The sequence below is a fragment of the Ovis aries genome, chromosome 14 (assembly GCF_016772045.2).
Source record: "Ovis aries strain OAR_USU_Benz2616 breed Rambouillet chromosome 14, ARS-UI_Ramb_v3.0, whole genome shotgun sequence".
In the NCBI taxonomy this organism is placed as follows: Eukaryota; Metazoa; Chordata; class Mammalia; order Artiodactyla; family Bovidae; genus Ovis; species Ovis aries.
This window is the reverse complement of record NC_056067.1, coordinates 3,126,720-3,146,120: the sequence shown is the minus strand read 5'-3', so window position 1 is coordinate 3,146,120 and position 19,401 is coordinate 3,126,720. Positions and strand designations below refer to the sequence as shown.

At 37.4% G+C, this 19,401-nt stretch overlaps 1 protein-coding gene across 2 annotated transcripts in view; it reads right to left on the bottom strand.

The window, feature by feature from the left end:
• CNTNAP4 (contactin associated protein family member 4) overlaps nucleotides 1–19,401 on the bottom strand; it is a 288,013-nt gene that overhangs the window by 39,257 nt on the left and 229,355 nt on the right. For both annotated transcript variants that reach the window (XM_004014917.6, XM_042231474.2), the window contains one exon: nucleotides 642–812. In XM_004014917.6, coding sequence (XP_004014966.3) covers nucleotides 642–812 — 171 coding nt within the window. The remainder of the gene's footprint in view (nucleotides 1–641; nucleotides 813–19,401) is intronic.

Genomic DNA, 19,401 nt, shown 5'->3' with positions numbered 1-19,401 from the left:
TTACTTCTTTAGGGGATCTTTCCTACCTTGGGATTGAACCCATGTCTCTGCATCAAAGCTATTTAGCCAGGGGAAGAGAATTAAATAGCATCTGGAATTTTATGTAAAAATAATTTTGACAGTGATTCAGGGTTTATTTAATTTCAAAAGCATGCAATATACATTTGATATCAAAATATAAGCAGTCTAAGAGGATAGCAAAACAATATGGCTGGTTAATTTAATTAATTTTTAAACTGAGTATTTGGATTTTTTAAAATGTTTAATTTTTCTGAATTTAAAAGATATTTTAAGTTGGTTCTAGAGAATACTAATAATTTCCCCCAAATTATCACATTATTAAATAATTTTCTTGCAAAAAATGCTATCTTAATATCATATTTTTCTTCCCAAAGGACACAATGAAAAGATTTGGTTGATAATGCAGAAACACAGTACTTTAAAACTTAGTTACAGAATTTACTCATAAACCCCTATAATAGGAAATGGCTACCCACTCCAGTACTCTTGCCTGGAAAATCCCATGGACAGAGGAGCCTGGGGGGCTACAGTCCACAAGGTAACAAAGAGTTGGACATGACTGTACACACTCATTACTCCCAAACAGAATTCCACAGACGTCTAAGGAAAAGACGACTTACAGTGTAGCTCTATCCGTATGAAATCGGTAATCCCCAGGTTCTCTAAAAACACCCCAGATGAAGCTGTTGTCTTGAAGAAGAAAGACACATCCGCACTCAGCTCTCCATGGAAAGTAGGAAAATGGAGGTAGGATGCCTCGGTATTGAAGGAAGCTGAATTCCAAAATAACTCTGTTTTATTTTTAACGAAAAAATAAAAAAGGAAACAAATTCATAAAATAAATGACATAACTACATTTTCTATTTTTTGCAGTTTTACTATTGCTCATTTATACAAAGTTGCTTTTTTTGGTCTGTTAATTATACAGTATGCAAAACATGAAAACATGATGAGAGATTTTACAAGGATTGGAATTCTGGGTTCCTTCCAACACAGGACAGGAATGATAACTACACTAAAGGTCTGAAAGTTATATTTTATATGAAGAAAAAAAACCCACAGCCTAAATGCCAAATGGTTATGGTAAGATCTGCCAAGCATTAATAGACAAGTTTTTTTTATAATTTGAAAGTTGAAACACCTACATTACTTTAAATAACAAAACTCTTCAGAAGCTCAAAATGTTTTTCGTTCTAACACTTCTAATTCATGTTTTACAGAACTACACCCTCAACAAACTGTTTTCATTAATGGACTTTGTGATTGTGATTGGCAGCAAAAATATTCTCACCTAATGATAGATCAAGACAGTACTTACTCTGTGCTATGCTGATAGTCTCACAGAGAAAATGTTCTTTTCATCCTAAATTATCTTTTACTCTGCTTGTTAGAGTGAGGAAAAAGGCTCTCAAAAATTTTTATTTTATTTTTTTTTAATTTTATTTTTTTATTTTTTAAATTTTAAAATCTTTAATTCTTACATGCATTCCCAAACATGAACCCCCCTCCCACCTCCCTCCCCATAACAACTTTCTGGGTCATCCCCATGCACCAGCCCCAAACATGCTGCATCCTGCGTCAGACATAGACTGGCGATTCAATTCACATGATAGTATACATGTTAGAATGTCATTCTCCCAAATCATCCCACCCTCTCCCTCTCCCTCTGAGTCCAAAAGTCCGTTATACACATCTGTGTCTCTTTCCCTGTCTTGCATACAGGGTCGTCATTGCCATCTTCCTAAATTCCATATATATGTGTTAGTATACTGTATTGGTGTTTTTCTTTCTGGCTTACTTCACTCTGTATAATAGGCTCCAGTTTCATCCATCTCATCAGAACTGATTCAAATGAATTCTTTTTAACGGCTGAGTAATACTCCATTGTGTATATGTACCACAGCTTGCTTATCCATTCATCTGCTGATGCACATCTAGGTTGTTTCCATGTCCTGGCTATTATAAACAGTGCTGCGATGAACATTGGGGTACATGTGTCTCTTTCAATTCTGGTTTCCTCGGTGTGTATGCCCAGCAGTGGGATTGCTGGGTCATAAGGTAGTTCTATTTGCAATTTTTTAAGGAATCTCCACACCGTTCTCCATAGTGGCTGTACTAGTTTGCATTCCCACCAACAGTGTAGGAGGGTTCCCTTTTCTCCACACCCTCTCCAGCATTTATTGCTTGCAGATTTTTGGATCGCAGCCATTCTGACTGGTGTGAAGTGGTACCTCATTGTGGTTTTGATTTGCATTTCTCTAATAATGAGTGATGTTGAGCATCTTTTCATGTGTTTGTTAGCCATCCGTATGTCTTCTTTGGAGAAAATAAAAACCATATGATTATCTCAATAGATGCAGAGAAGGCCTTTGACAAAATTCAACATCCATTTATGATAAAAACTCTCCAGAAAGCAGGAATAGAAGGAACATACCTCAACATAATAAAAGCTATCTATGACAAACCCACAGCAAACATTATCCTCAATGGTGAAAAATTGAAAGCATTTCCCCTAAAGTCAGGAACAAGACAAGGGTGTCCACTTTCACCGCTACTATTCAACATAGTTCTAGAAGTTTTGGCCACAGCAATCAGAGCAGAAAAAGAAATAAAAGGAATCCAAATTGGAAAAGAAGAAGTAAAACTCTCACTGTTTGCAGATGACATGATCCTCTACATGGAAAACCCTAAAGACTCCACCAGAAAATTACTAGAGCTCATCAATGAATATAGTAAAGTTGCAGGATATAAAATCAACACACAGAAATCCCTTGCATTCCTATACACGAATAATGAGAAAGTAGAAAAGAAATTAAGGAAACAATTCCATTCACCATTGCAACGAAAAGAATAAAATACTTAGGAATATATCTACCTAAAGAAACTAAAGACCTGTATATAGAAAACTATAAAACACTGATGAAAGAAATCAAAGAGGACACTAATAGATGGAGAAATATACCATGTTCATGGATTGGAAGAATCAATATAGTGAAAATGAGTATACTACCCAAAGCAATTTACAAATTCAATGCAATCCCTATCAAGCTACCAGCCACATTTTTCACAGAACTAGAACAAATAATTTCAAGATTTGTATGGAAATACAAAAAACCTCGAATAGCCAAAGCAATCTTGAGAAAGAAGAATGGAACTGGAGGAATCAACTTGCCTGACTTCAGGCTCTACTACAAAGCCACAGTCATCAAGACAGTATGGTACTGGCACAAAGACAGACATATAGATCAATGGAACAAAATAGAAAGCCCAGAGATAAATCCACACACATATGGACACCTTATCTTTGACAAAGGAGGCAAGAATATACAATGGAGTAAAGACAATCTCTTTAACAAGTGGTGCTGGGAAAACTGGTCAACCACTTGTAAAAGAATGAAACTAGATCACTTTCTAACACCGCACACAAAAATAAACTCAAAATGGATTAAAGATCTAAATGTAAGATCAGAAACTATAAAACTCCTAGAGGAGAACATAGGCAAAACACTCTCAGACATAAATCACAGCAGGATCCTCTATGATCCACCTCCCAGAATTCTGGAAATAAAAGCAAAAATAAACAAATGGGATCTAATTAAAATTAAAAGCTTCTGCACAACAAAGGAAACTATAAGCAAGGTGAATAGACAGCCTTCTGAATGGGAGAAAATAATAGCAAATGAAGCAACTGACAAACAAGTAATCTCAAAAATATACAAGCAACTCCTGCAGCTCAATTCCAGAAAAATAAATGACCCAATCAAAAAATGGGCCAAAGAACTAAATAGACATTTCTTCAAAAATTTTTAAATGCTCAAAACAAGAAGGTGAAAGTGTTTCAAAATTGAAGTATATTAAGACATTTGCAAAAAATTATGTGGACTATATAGTTAACTATAATTTCTGTCATACAGAAATACAACTTCTTCACTTTCCCACTTTTTTTTGGTTATCTACAAATTTTCTTTTGAAAAAAATATTCTGGGCCTTACATAGCAGAAAATATGGGGGGAAAAATACACATGCAGTGGCATGAAGTGACAGGCGTGAAATCCAGCTGGACACACGTGGTTGATGAGAAGCATTATTGGAGCAATGGACTATGCAAGTTGTCGACACATCAAAAAGAGATCTACATCTTGAGTTTTAAGCAACTGCCTTCATATAGACTCACAACACTGAATAAAATTCGACTAAATCACCTTCCTGGAAGAAAGACTTATTGATCCTCTGAAGTTAAAACAGAGGAATTTCAAAACAACGATTCATTATGCTAGCAGAGAACAGACACGGAGTTAGAGTTACAAGTCACAAACTTGACGTGGCTTCTATTTATTCCTTAAGATTGTCATTTCTTCTCTAAAAATTCTGGATCCAGACAAATGGTGCTTACATTTATTGTATTTTTTCTGTATTTCCTATGGACCTGATTCAAAAGTCAATCCCCAGCTCATATGTGGACAATTCTAGAGCTGAGTTTATTCAGTTGAAAATACACTCGAAGGGACTTTTTCCTCCCTACAGCCAAGGAAACTGTATATTTTCTGAGTATGTCAAACTTTGCCCTTATTTCCACTTTATAGCTATTTATATGCCTACACATTTTGCTTTCTAGAAAAGAAAGCAAGAAAATGCAAAATATGAAGCCAGGGGTAATAACACACTGGTGTTCTTAACAGTTCTTACCTCATCTATTTTCAGAAGGAATTAAATGTCTGTCTGCTGAGATGTATAAACATTAAAATAAAGCTGTAACTTTAATTATGGAATATTATTAAATCTTGCTCATTTGGACTGATTACTAAGAGGAACACTCAGAATTACTTGAAGGTCTAAATTAGATAATATTACTATGAGAATAGAATATTCCATTGGCTTCATTTTTAAATCACAACTAACCCAATAGAACATCATATAGAGGGCTTCAGGGAACTGGTTCAAACAGAGGAACAAATTCTTTGAATTGCTGCTATCTTTACAATGAATGCTTCTATAGTAGGGAACACAATTTATTATCTTAGGTAGTTAAGCACTCTCACACACCTCGCTTGTCTAGTTACCAAACCTTATTTTACAGACTCACGTAGGTAAAAACCGAAGAACATTTAACTGAATTAAGAAATTGCTCCTAATCCACAACAATTATAAAGAAAGCCAAGACCAATATTTCTGTGATCAAATAATGCTATTGGCATTTGATAGCTCAGATCTTTACAGGCTGTGCCAAGAAGCACCTGGGAGGATGTGGGTTGCCTTGGAGAAAGAAGGGGCAGGAAAGAGGAGGCGGAGCAGAGCCCAGCAGGCACGCCACAGCAGAAGCAGCAGGTCTTTCCAAGAGAGGATTTCATGGCTGGGGTGGTTTAAAAATCCCTAAGCTATGCCTGCAGCAGACCTGAATACAAATGCCTACTATGTGGATGCTCTTGTCATCCAAGCAAAACATCACTTGCAGCAACACAGATGGACCTAGAGATTGTCATACCAAGTGAGTTAATTCAGACAAAGACAATTATCTATGATACTTACATGCGGAAGATGAAAATATGATACAAATGAATTTATTTGCAAAACCTAATTGGACTCACAGACACAGAATACAAACTTCTGGTTACCAAAGGGGAAAAGTGGAGGGCAGGGAGGATAAATTAGGAGTTTGGGATTGACATGTGTCTGTGTTAGCCACTCAGTCATGGCCAACTCTTTGTGACCCCATGGACTGTAGCCTGCCAGGCTCCACTGTCCATGGAATTCTCTAGGCAAGAGTACTGAAGTGGGTTGCCATTCCCTTCTTCAGGGGATCTTCCTGACCCAGGGATCAAAGCCGGGTTTCCTGCATTGCAGGTGGATTCTTTACCACCTGAGCTACTAGGGAAGAACTGACATATGCATATTACTATACATAAAACAGATAATCAACAAAGAGACCTGCTATACAGCACAGGGACCTCTACGCAGAATTCTGTAATCAACTATATGGGAAAGGAATCTGAAAAAAACCCAGATATAAGTATATGTAAAACTGCATTATTCTAAGTAAATAATAATTACTATAGTCTCAGTTATATTCACTATAGAGCACTAGAGATATGGAAAGATTCCTTCAGGTAAACCACTTATTAACTTTCTAGAATTCAAAAAAATTGTATGACTAATAAGATTCATATATTTTTTTACATAGAAAAGAAAGATGTACCCAGTATTTAATTCTATACACAAGGTAAAGAGAGCCCATGGCGGAAAATTAACTTAGTAGAATATTAAGATTACAATTAATTTTTTAAACATCTGTTTTACTAAACTTTTACTTACATCATTCATTAATGATACTGATTCTCTTTTAAGAAGCAAATATATTTATAGAGACAGAAAGTAGATTAGTTGTCTGGGAAGATGGAAAACTGAAAGATGACAGAGGTTCAGAGGCCTAGAGTTCTTTCTAGGGTAATGAAAATGTTCTAAAATTCACTGTGGCAAAGGTTACACAATCCTGCGAACACACTGTCACTGAACAGTTCACCTGATATGGTGAATTGCACAGTATATGAATTACATGTCAATAAAGATGTTTTAAAAAAGGACAATATTTGACAAATCAGTTGTTTTTTAAGACACTATGTTTTACTTTTAAAATCAAACCGCATGACCTGCTAACACCTCCTTTACTTCTTTCTCTCTTCTTTTTTCAAAAACCACTTATACGAGGTATGACTGATGTGTAAAAAGCTGTACATATTTAGTGTATACAACTTGATGAGTTTTGTAGCACAACCTTTCTTAAAAGTGAATAAATTAAAATGAAAAGACAGAAATGCTAAGGCAAGGGATAATTTACTAGTCAAAGGAATCTTTCTGAACACTTAAATTGTTTTTAAAAGTTGTAAATATGGGTTTCTTTAATGAAAATTTTTATTTTGAGATAACCATAGATTTCCATGGAGTTGCAGGCAATAATAAAGATTCTGTGTACCCTTTACCTAATTTCCCCCAATGATAATATCTTGCAAGACTGTGGTCCAATATCGCGACCAGGGAATTGGCATGGATATACTCGAGGCACGGAACATTTCCATCACTATGCTTCACTCTTAGAGGCACACCCTCTTCCGTCCTGCTCTCAGCCCCTCTCTAACCCCAGGCAACCACTAATCTGTTTTCCACTGTCATTCGAGGAACCCTCTACAAATAAAGGTGTACAGCATGCAGTCTTTTGAGACTGATCGTTTTTTCACTCATAATTATCTCTTAAGATTCACCCAGCTTGTTGTGTATGTCCATACTTCATTCCTTTTTATTGCTGAGTAGTGTGGCATGGCACGGATGCTCCACAATTTATTTAACTATGTGCCTGCTGAAAGACATGTAGGTTGTCTCTAGTTTTCAGTCACTACAAGTCAAGCTGCTATGAGCATCCTTGTGCAGGTTTTTGTACAAATAAGTCTTCAGTTCTCTGGGATAAATGCCAAGGGGTATAATCAGTGATTCTAATGAGATTTGCATGCTTTTTTTTTTTTTTTGAAACTGCCAAATATATCCAAAGTTGCCATATCAATTTACATTCCCAGCAGCATGTATGAGTGATCAGTTTCTCCACATTCTGACCAGAATTTTGTGTTGTCACCATTTTCCAAAAAATTTTAGCCATTCTGAAAGGTGTGTGATGCACAAGCAGACAGAGGAAGGTAAAGAGGGGAGACAGAATAGAGACAGAAGAAAGAGGAAAAGCAAGAAGAGAGCAGTGGGTAACAAGGTGGAGAAACTTTAACAAAATCAGATAAAGGAAGCTCAAGGAATAAAATATGATAAAACTCAAGACTTAAAAAGTAAAAAGAATTTATTAATGGTGAAGGGTTACCAGATAGAGTGGAGCTTGCAAAATTATATTATATGATTATCGGTTAAAATGGAATTGATCCTCCTTCTTTTTAATGGTTTATAGGTAGTCTGCCAAATGGAACAGGACTCTGTCAAACGGAAGAGAAATTAACCAAATCACTAGTCAATATCTTTTTCCAGTCTAAGAATACAACTTCTGCAAAGTTATTTATTGCCTACATGCACCTTTGATTATTTAATGCATTCTGGGCAGCTGTGATTTCTCAGACAGCTGAACAAGTCGATGCAGGCAAAATGAAGAAACTAATTTCAATGACAAGGGTTTCTTAGAACAAGAAACTTCGAACGATCTTTTCAAACCATGTAAGTTCTGAGGGTGTCTTGATTAGACATGAAATTTCAACACAATGAATTAACTGAGAAGAACTACATTTCACAAAATTAGTAGAAAAATTCAAATGTCAAAGAGCTTTAAAAAAATACTACCTTGTCACATAATTACTGAGAACAGAAATTTAGATCACGCTTACAACTCTTGAAACAGACTACAAAATGCAGGCGTACATTTTACCACATCATGTCCTATTTTAGGAAAAAGCAGCAGCACACAGCACTGAGTTTTAAGTTACTGACCTGTAAGGATAACTATTCCTTCAATAATTCAGTCAGAAAAAGCAAATCATCTCAAGCTGGAAAAGTCAATTAGGCCTCAGAATTTCCCACAGCAACATTAAACATTAGAAGATAAAGGAGCACTGTCTACAAATTTCTGAAAGAAAATATAGCAAACCTAACTTAAAAAAAAAAAATATTAAGGTAACAGATAAGTCTTACCAAATTTGAAAGAATTCTGAGAGAAAAGCACATACAAGATCTTTTGGTGAAAATTAAAAATAGAACATTAATTCATAATGAAATATGAATCAAAAGGTATCCATCAAAAGACACCTTAAAAAGCTAGAAAAGACAAGACTGACTGAATCTCTTAGTGCAAGTCCAGTAGGATATTATGTACAAACTGAAGAGTCGCAAAATGTGATGCAAGAACATTACATCACTTTCTTATAAGGTTAAATACAGGGTTACCTTATACTCCAGAAGTTCCACTCCTAAATGTATATGCCTAAGAAGTGGAAATACACATGTCCCAAAAAACACACTTAGACACAGATGTTCACAGCAACATTATTCATAAAGGACAAAAAGCAAAACCAGCACAAATGGCCAACAACTGATTACTGGATGATCAAAATGCTGTGGATCCACACAAAGGAATGACTAGGCCTTAAAAAATAAAGAATAAAGAATATTTTATATAATCCACAGTATTAAGAAGAGGTGGCAAGAATACACAGAAGAACTGTACAAAAAAGATCTTCATGACCCAGATAATCACGATGGTGTGATCACTCATCTAGAGCCAGACATCCTGGAATGTGAAGTCAAGTGGGCCTTAGAAAGCATCACTACAAACAAAGCTAGTGAAGGTCATGGAATTCCAGTTGAGCTGTTTCAAATATGGAAAGATGATGCTGTTAGGGTGCTGCACGCAATATGCCAGCAAATTTGGAAAACTCAGCAGTGGCCACAGGACTGGAAAAGGTCAGTTTTCATTCCAATCTCAAAGAAAGGCAATGCCAAAGAATGCTCAAACACAACTGCACTCATCTCACATGCTAGTAAAGTAATGCTCAAAATTCTCCAAGCCAGGCTTCAGCAATATGTGAGCTGTGAACTCCCTGATGTTCAAGCTGGTTTTAGAAAAGGCAGAGGAACCAGAGATCAAATTCCCAACATCCGCTGGATCATCGAAAAAGCAAGAGAGTTCCAGAAAAACATCTATTTCTGCTTTATTGACTATATCCATAGCCTTTGACTGTGTGGATCACAATAAACTGTGGAGAATTCTGAAAGAGATGGGAATACAGACCACCTGACCTGCCTCTTGAGAAACCTATATGCAGGTCAGGAAGCAACAGTTAGAACTGGACATGGAACAACAGACTGGTTCCAAATAGGAAAAGGAGTATGTCAAGGCTGTATATTGTTACCCTGCTTATTTAACTTATATGCAGAGTACATCATGAGAAATGCTGGACTGGAAGAAACACAAGCTGGAATCAAGATTGCTGGGAGAAATATCAATAACCTCAGATATGCAGATAATACCACCCTTATGGCAGAAAGTGAAGAGGAACTCAAAAGCCTCTTGATGAAAGTGAAAGAGGAGAGTGAAAAAGTTGGCTTAAAGCTCAACATTCAGAAAATGAAGATCATGGCATCTGGTCCCATCACTTCATGGGAAATAGATGGGGAAACAGTGGAAACAGTGTCAGACTTTCTTTTTCTGGGCTCCAAAATCACTGCAGATGGTGATTGCAGCCATGAAATTAAAAGACGCTTACTCCTTGGAAGAAAAGTTATGACCAACCTAGATAGTATATTCAAAAGCAGAGACATTACTTTGCCGACTAAGGTCTGTCTTGTCAAGGCTATGGTTTTTCCAGTGGTCATGTATGGATGTGAGAGTTGGACTGTGAAGAAGGCTGAGTGCCGAAGAATTGATGCTTTTGAACTGTGGTGTTGGAGAAGACTTTTGAGAGTCCCTTGGACTGCAAGGAGATCCAACCAGTGCATTTTGAAGGAGATCAGCCCTGGGATTTCTTTGGAAGGAACGATGATAAAGCTGAAACTCCAGGACTTTGGCCACCTCATGTGAAGAGTTGACTCATTGGAAAAGACTCTGATGCTGGAAGGGATTGGGGGCAGGAGGAGAAGGGGATGACAGAGGATGAGATGGCTGGATGGCATCACGGACTCGATGGACGTGAGGTTGCGTGAACTCCGGGAGTTGCTGATGGACAAGGAGGCCTGGCATGCTGCGATTCATGGGGTCGCAAAGAGTCGGACACGACTGAGCAACTGAGCAAACGAACGAATGAACAGTATGGATAAACTTTGCCAATGTGATGCTAGGTGAAAGAAGCCAGTCTCAAAGATCCCACATTCTGTGTTTTCACCTGTATGAAATGTCTAGAATCGGTAATTCAGCGGAGATAAAGAGTAGATGCATGGTTGACTAGGGCTGGGGTGGGAGTTTGGGGAAAATGGAAAGTGTGCTAACAGGTACAAGTTTCTTTATGGGGTATGAAAATGTTCTAAAATTGCTTCTGGTGATGGTTATTCAACTCCATTTAATATACTGAAACACCATTAGATTGTACACTTCAAACAGGTGAATTACAGGGCACATGGACTGTATCTCAATAAAGCTGTTACCAACAAACAGCATAAAATTAAACCAGCCAACTTCAGTTTGGAGTTCAGAGGCAACCAATATTCTCAAGTGTGTGCCAACTCAGGAAATGCAACACGCTTGAGTCTTTCTAGAAGGAAAAAAAAGAGAAAATATCATTACCTGAAAATGCAATCCATCCAAGAATAAACAGAAAAACATTCATTCATGAATAGAGGGCCTCTGATGACAGGACCAGTGGTTAGTATTCAAAAAATAGACAACCATACAAACAATAGCAAAACTAGCAAAAATTGGGAGGTGGGGGGAGAAAAAGGAGACGAGATGACAGATGCATGCTAATTTTCGTATTTTTCAGAATAGATCAATCCTGTCTAGAATACAAAAGACTTTAGTAGAGAATCTAGTGACTCTACAACCTTTAAAACTTTTATAAAGTTTAAGTTAGCACATTGAATACATGTTTATTATGTATATAAATAATATAAATCAATCCCTGTGGCTTCAGTTTGTTTCTTCTTCAGTTCATAAAGTTAATAAATAAATTTATTTCTGAATCTCTTTTTCTATTACTCCATCTAGAATAGTGCCTCTTAACCTGGGGCTATTCCGGACCCCAGGAAACATTTGGCTTTTTCTGGAGACTTACTTTGTTGTCACAACTGGGGAGGATGTTTCTGGCATCTAGTGGGTAGGGTCCAAGGATACTGCTAAATGTCCCACAAAGGACAGGACAGCGCCTAACCGTTGCAAGGAATCACTCAGCCCAATGGCAAGAGTGCCAAGGTTGGGAAACCCTGCACTAGCGATATTTAGAAATGTCTGGAATAATGCTCTCTCATATTAGTCACTATTTCTGAGTTGTGTGACTCTTGTTGATTAATGTTTTCTTTGACATATCTGTATATCTTAAGATTTTATAGTTACTTCATAACAACTATCATTAATGTTTAAAAGTAAAACAACAAATAAAGGTATGTACGTGTAGAAACTTGTCACAAGAGATTATTGTAGTCCTGAGAATTATCAAGATTCCCAGTCTCTAAAACATGGAAACCTTTAAAAAGTGTTAGAAAGAATGTTGGTTCTCCCACATTTGGGAAGTTTCTTAAATGTCAATGAGTAGTTTATACTGTAGATCTTTTCAAAAGAACAGAAAACAAAAAGCAAAATAATTTACAAATATGTTTTCTCCAAGAAGTAGACATGTTTCAGTTTTATAAAGGCACTGTACCATCAAAAGTGTGAAAATCAAATAATTAAGTAAAATTGTGTGCTTATTTGAAAGCACTTTCACGGTCTCAAGCCCATGTACATGAATCACAAATGGCTCAAGATGGAACTAGATGTCCTTTGTAGTATGTGATTTTTTTAAGATCAGCATGTCTTTCAAAATGTAATCAAAACTCCTTTAATTAAAATATATTTGCATATCATTTAATAAGTACAATCAAAAACTTACTCCTGTCTCTCATGAATAATTCACAAGCTATAAGTTTCTCGAGCTGTATGTGATGGATCATTCTTATTCCTTCATAAACTGCTATTTATTGATTATCTTTCATGTAACAAGTAATGTACTAGGTGTCAAGATACAATAATAAATGAGGAATGGACCTGCTCTTGAGAGGCTCAGAAATAATTAAAAGTCAGGACAAGAAGTGTATCTTCATAATTTACTCAACATTCTTTGAAAGTGTAGGAATAAGTCCTCTAGAGACCTGTGGAAGGCTTCGTGGAGAAAGGGTGTCAATGGTTTCAGGGAAAGGACTGTGGGTGTTTCACAGATGAAGGAAAGAAGGCAAGTGAAGAGACGATGATGGCAGATGCCATCAGTGGCTGATGGATTGTCTTTGTGCTAAAGGACCTGCAGAAGGAGGGGAAGGTCCATGCAGGTATCTTCTTTTTTTTTCTTTAAACAATTAGTGTTAACTTTATTGTGAAAACAGTGAACAGTTCCATTTTCAAAAACTAAACAGAAACTATGATATTCTTAAAAGAAAAATACTAGCTATGCTTTGAATTCAACACTAAAATTTCTTTTGTGATTGAAGTAGAACAAATATTTATTTTTTCCTTAAAAAAAAAAAACCAACATTTATTTTTATGCAAGTAAAAGGTGCCAGACTGGTGATCTCTCTTCTGTTTGAGAGATCTTCCCACCCCATCTTGCTACTATCTTATCTTCTAATTTCTCCACATCTTTGTTTCTTCTAGGTTTAATTTCTTAATTTTTTAATATAAATTTATTTATTTTAATTAGAGGCTAATTACTTTACAATATTGCATTGGTTTTGCCATACATTGACATGAATCTGCCATGGGTGTACATGTGTTCCCCATCCTGAACCCCTCTCCCACCTCCCTCCCCATTCCATCCCTCTGGGTCATCCCAGTGCACCAGCCCTGAGCATCCTGTCTCATGCATCAAAACTGGACTGGCGATTCATTTCACATATGATAATATACATGTTTCAATTCCATTCTCCAAAATCATCCCACCCTCACCCTCTCCCACAGAGTCCAAAAGACTGTTGTATACATCTGTGTCTCTTTTGCTGTCTTGCATACTGGGTTATCATTACCATCTTTCTAAATTCCGTATATATGTGTTAGTATACTGTATTGGTGTTTTTCTTTCTGGCTTACTTCACTCTGTAAAATAGGCTCCAGTTTCATCCACCTCATTAGAACTGATTCAAATGTATTCTTTCTAATGGCTTAGTAATACTCCATTGTGTACATGTACCACAGCTTTCTTATCCATTTGTCTGCTGATGGACATCTAAGTTGCTTCCATATCCTGGCTATTACAAACAATGCTGAGATGAACATTTGAGTACATGTCTCTTTCAATTCTGGTTTCTTCGGTGTGTATGCCCAGCAGTGGGATTCCTGGGTCGTATGGCAGTCCTGGGTATTCATTGGAAGGACTCATGCTGAGGCTGAAACTCCAATACTTTGGCCAGCTCATGCGAAGAAGTTGACTCATTGGAAAAGACTCTGATGCTGGGAAGGATTGGGGGCAGGAGGAGAAGGGGACAACAGAGGATGAGATGGCTGGATGGCATCACCGACTCAATGCACATGAGTTTGGGTGAACTCTGGGAGTTGGTGATGGACAGGGAGGCCTGGCGTGCCGTGATTCACGGGGTCGGAAAGAGTTGGACATGACTGAGCAACTGAACTGAACTGATGGCAGTTCTATTTCCAGTTTTTTAAGGAATCTCCACACTGTTCTCCATAGTGGTTGTACTAATTTGCATTCCCGCCAACAGTGTAAGAGGGTTCCCTTTTCTCCACACCCTCTCCAGCATTTATTGCTTGTAGACAGACTTTCGGATAGGAGCCATTCTGACTGGCATGAAATGGTACCTCATGTGGTTTTGATTTGCTCTGATAATGAGTGATCACTTTGATAATGAGTGAAGTTGAGCATCTTTTCATGTGTTTGTTAGACATCTGTATGTCTTCTTTGGAGAAATGTCTGTTTAGTTCTTTGGCCCATTTTTTGATTGGTCGTTTATTTTCCTGGAATTGAGCTGCAGGATTGTTTGTATATTTTTGAGATTAATTCTTTGTCAGTTGCTTGATTTGCTATTATTTTCTCACATTGAGAAGGCTGTCTTTTCACCTTGCTTATAGTTTCCTTTGTTGTGCAGAAGCTTTTAAGTTTAATTATGTCCCATTTGTTTATTTTTCCTTTTATTTCCAATATCCTGTGAGGTGGGTCATAGAGGATCCTGCTGTGATTAATGTCAGAGAGTTTTGCCTATGTTCTCCTCTAGGAAGTTTTATAGTGTCTGGCTTACGTTTAGATATTTAACCCATTTCAAGTTTATTTTTGTGTATGGTGTTAAAAAGTGTTTTAGTTTCATTCTTTTACAAGTGCTTGACCAGTTTTCCCAGGACCCCTTGTTAAAGAGATTGTCTTTTCTCCATTGTATAATCTTGCCTCCTTTGTCAAAGATAAGGTGTCCATCAGTTGAGTTCAGTCGCTCAGTCATCTCTGACCCTTTGCGACTCCATGAATCACAGCACACCAGGCCTCCTTGTCCATCACCACCTCCGGAGTTCACTCAGACTCATATCCATAGAGTCTGTGATGCCATCCAGCCATCTCATCCTTGGTCGTCCCCTTCTCCCTCTGCCCCCAGTCCCTCCCAGCATCAGAGTCTTTTCCAATGAGTCAACTCTTCGCATGAGGTGGCCAAAGTACTAGAGTTTCAGCCTTAGCATCATTCCTTCCAAAGAAATCCCAGGGCTGATCTCCTTCAGAATGGACTGGTTGGATCTCCTTGCAGTCCAAGGGACTCTCAAGAGTCTTCTCCAACACCACAGTTCAAAAGCATCAATTCTTCAGCACTCAGCCTTCTTCACAGTCCAACTCTCACATCCATACATGACCACTGGAAAAACCATAGCCTTGACAAGACAGACCTTAATTGGCAAAGTAATGTCTCTGCTTTTGAATATACTATCTAGGTTGGTCATAACTTTTCTTCCAAGGAGTAAGCGTCTTTTAATTTCTTGGCTGCAGTCACCATCTGCAGTGATTTTGGACCCAGAAAAAGAAAGTCTGACACTGTTTCCACTGTTTCCCCTCTATTTACCATGAAGTGATGGGACCAGAGGCCATGATCTTCATTTTCTGAATGTTGAGCTTTAAGCCAACTTGTTCACTCTCCTCTTTCACTTTCATCAAGAGGCTTTTGAGTTCCTCTTCACTTTCTGCCATAAGGGTGGTGTCATCTGCATATCTGAGGTTATTGATATTTCTCCTGGCAATCTTGATTCCAGCTTGTGTTTCTTCCAGTCCAGCATTTCTCATGATGTACTCTGCATAGAAGTTAAATAAGCAGGGTGACAATATATAGCCTTGACGGACTCCTTTTCCTATTTGGAACCAGTCTGTTGTTCCATGTCCAGTTCTAACTGTTGCTTCCTGACCTGCATACAGATTTCTCAAGAGGCAGGTCAGATGGTCTGGTATTCCCATCTCTTTCAGAATTTTTCAGTTTATTGTGATCCACACAGTCAAACGCTTTGGCATAGTCAATAAAGCAGAAATAGATGTTTTTCTGGAACTCTCTTGCTTTTTCCATGATCCAGCAGATGTTGGCAATTTGATCTCGGGTTTCTCTGCCTTTTCTAAAACCAGCTTGAACATCAGGGAGTTCACGGTTCACATATTGCTGAAGCCTGGCTTGGAGAATTTTGAGCATGACTTTATTAGCGTGTGAGATGAGTGCAATTGTGCGGTAGTTTAAGCATTCTTTGGCATTGTCTTTCTTTGGGATTGGAATGAAAACACCTTTTCCAGTCCTGTGGCCACTGCTGAGTTTTCCAAATTTGCTGGCATATTGCATGCAGCACTTTAACAGCATCATCTTTCAGGATTTGAAACAGCTCAACTGGAATGCCATCATCTCCACTAGCTTTGTTCGTAGTGATACTTTCTAAGGCCCACTTGACTTCACTTTCCAAGATGTCTGGCTCTAGATTAGTGTTCACATCATCATGATTATCTGGGTTGTGAAGATCTTTTTTGTACAGTTATTCTGTGTATTCTTGCCACCTCTTCTTAATATCTTCTGCTTCTGTTAGGTCCATACCATTTCTGTCCTTTATCGAGCCCATCTTTGCATGAAATGTTCCCTTGGTATCTCTAATTTTCTTGAAGAGCTCTCTAGTCTTTCCCATTCTGTTCTTTTCCTCTATTTCTTTGCACTGATTTCTGAAGAAGGCTTTCTTATCTCTTCTTGCTATTCCTTGGAACTCTGCATTCAGATGCTTATATCTTTCCTTTTCTCCTTTGCTTTTTGCCTCTCTTCTTTTCACAGCTATTTGTAAGGCCTCCCCAGACAGCCATTTTGCTGTTTTGCATATCTTTTCCATGGGGATGGTCTTGATCCCTGTCTCCTGTACAATGTCACGAACCTCATTCCATAGTTCATCAGGCACTCTATCTATCAGATCTAGGCTCTTAAATCTATTTCTCACTTCCACTGTATAATCATAAGGGATTTGATTTAGGTCATACCTGAATGGTCTAGCGGTGTTTCCTATTTCTTCAATTTGAGTCTGAATTTGGTAATAAGGAGTTCATGATCTGAGCCACAGTCAGCTCCTGGTCTTGTTTTTGCTGACTGTATAGAGCTTCTCCATCATTGGCTGCAAAGAATATAATCAATCTGATTTCGGTGTTGACCATCTGGTGATGTCCATGTGTAGAGTCTTCTCTCGTGTTGTTGGAAGAGGGTGTTTGCTATGACCAGTGCATTTTCTTGGCAAAACTCTATTAGTCTTTGCCCTGCTTCATTCCACTTTCCAAGGCCAAATTTGCCTGTTACTCCAGGTGTTTCTTGACTTCCTACTTCTGCATTCCAGTCCCCTATAATGAAAAGGACATCTTTTTTGGGTGTTAGTTCTAAAAGGTCTTGTAGGTCTTCATAGGTGCATGGATTTATCTCTGGGCTTCCTATTTCGTTCCATTGATCTATATTTCTGTCTTTGTGCCAGTACCACACTGTCTTGATGACTGCGGCTTTGTAGTAGAGCCTGAAGTCAGACAGGTTGATTCTTCCAGTTCCATTCTTCTTTCTCAAGATTGCTTTGGCTATTCGAGGTTTTTTGTATTTCCATACAAGTTGTGAAATTATTTGTTCTAGCTCTGTGAAAAATACTGTTGGTAGCTTGATAGGGATTGCATTGAATATATAGATTGCTTTGGGTAGTATACTCATTTTCAGTATATTGATTCTTCCACTCCATGAACACGTTAGTGTCTTCTTTGATTTCTTTCACCAGCATTTTATAGTTTTCTTTATATAGGTCTTTGTTTCTTTAGGCAGATATATTCCTAAGTATTTTATTCTTTGCATTGCAGTCGTGAATGGAATTGTTTCCTTAATTTCTCTTTCTATTTTCTCATTATTAATGTATAGGAATGCAAGGGATTTCTGTGTGTTGATTTTATATCCTGCAACTTTACTATATTCATTGATTAGCTCTAGTAATTTTCTGGTGGAGTCTTTAGGGTTTTCTATGTAGAGGATCATGTCATCTGCAAACAGTGAGAGTTTTACTTCTTCCTTTCCACTCTGGATTCCTTTTCTTTCTTTTTCTGCTCTGATTGCTGTGGCCAAAACTTCCAGAACTATGTTGAATAGTAGTGGTGAGAGTGGGCACCCTTGTCTTGTTTCTGACTTTAGGGGAAATGCTTTCAATTTTTTACCATTGAGGATAATGTTTGCTGTGGGTTTGTCATATATAGCTTTTATTATGTTGAGGTATGTTTCTTCTATTCCTGCTTTCTGGAGGGTTTTTATCATAAATGGATGTTGAATTTTGTCAAAGGCTTTCTCTGCATCTACTGAGATAATCATATGGCTTTTATTTTTCAATTTGTTAATGTGATGTATTACATTGATTGATTTGTGGATATTGAAGAATCCTTGCATCCCTGGGATAAAGCCCACTTGGTCATGATGTATGATCTTTCTAATGTGTTGTTGAATTCTGTTTGCTAGAATTTTGTTAAGGATTTTTGCATCCATGTTCATCAGTGATATTGGCCAGTAGTTTACTTTCTTTCTTTCTTTCTTTTTTTTTTTTTTTTTGTGGCATCTTTGTCAAGTTTTGGTATTAAGGTGATGGTGGCCTCATAGAATAAGTCTGGAAGTTTACCTTCCTCTGCAATTTTCTGCAAGAGTTTGAGTAGGATAGGTGTTAGCTCTTCTCTAAACTTTTGGTACAATTCAGCTGAGAAGCCGACTGGTCGTGGACTTTTGTTTGCTGGAAGATTTCTGATTACAGTTTCAATTTCCATGCTTGTGATAGGTCTCTTAAGATTTTCTATTTCTTTCTGGGTCAGTTTTGGAAAGTTGTACTTTTCTAAGAATTTGTCCATTTCTTCCAAGTTGTCCATTTTATTTGCATATAATTGCTGATAGTAGTTTCTTATGATCTTTTGTATTTCTGTGTTGTCTGTTGTGATCTCTCCATTTTCATTTCTAATTTTATTGATTTGATATTTCTCCCTTTGTTTCTTGATGAGTCTGGCTAATGGTCTATCAATTTTATTTATCTTCTCAAAGAACCAGCTTTTGGCTTTGTTGATTTTTGCTATGGTCTCTTTTGTTTCTTTTACATTTATTTCTGCCCTAATTTTTAAGATTTATTTCCTTCTACTAACCCTGGGGTTCTTCATTTCTTCCTTTTCTAGTTGCTTCAGGTGTAGAGTTAGGTTATTTATTTGACTTTTTTCTTTTCTTGAGGTACGCCTGTAT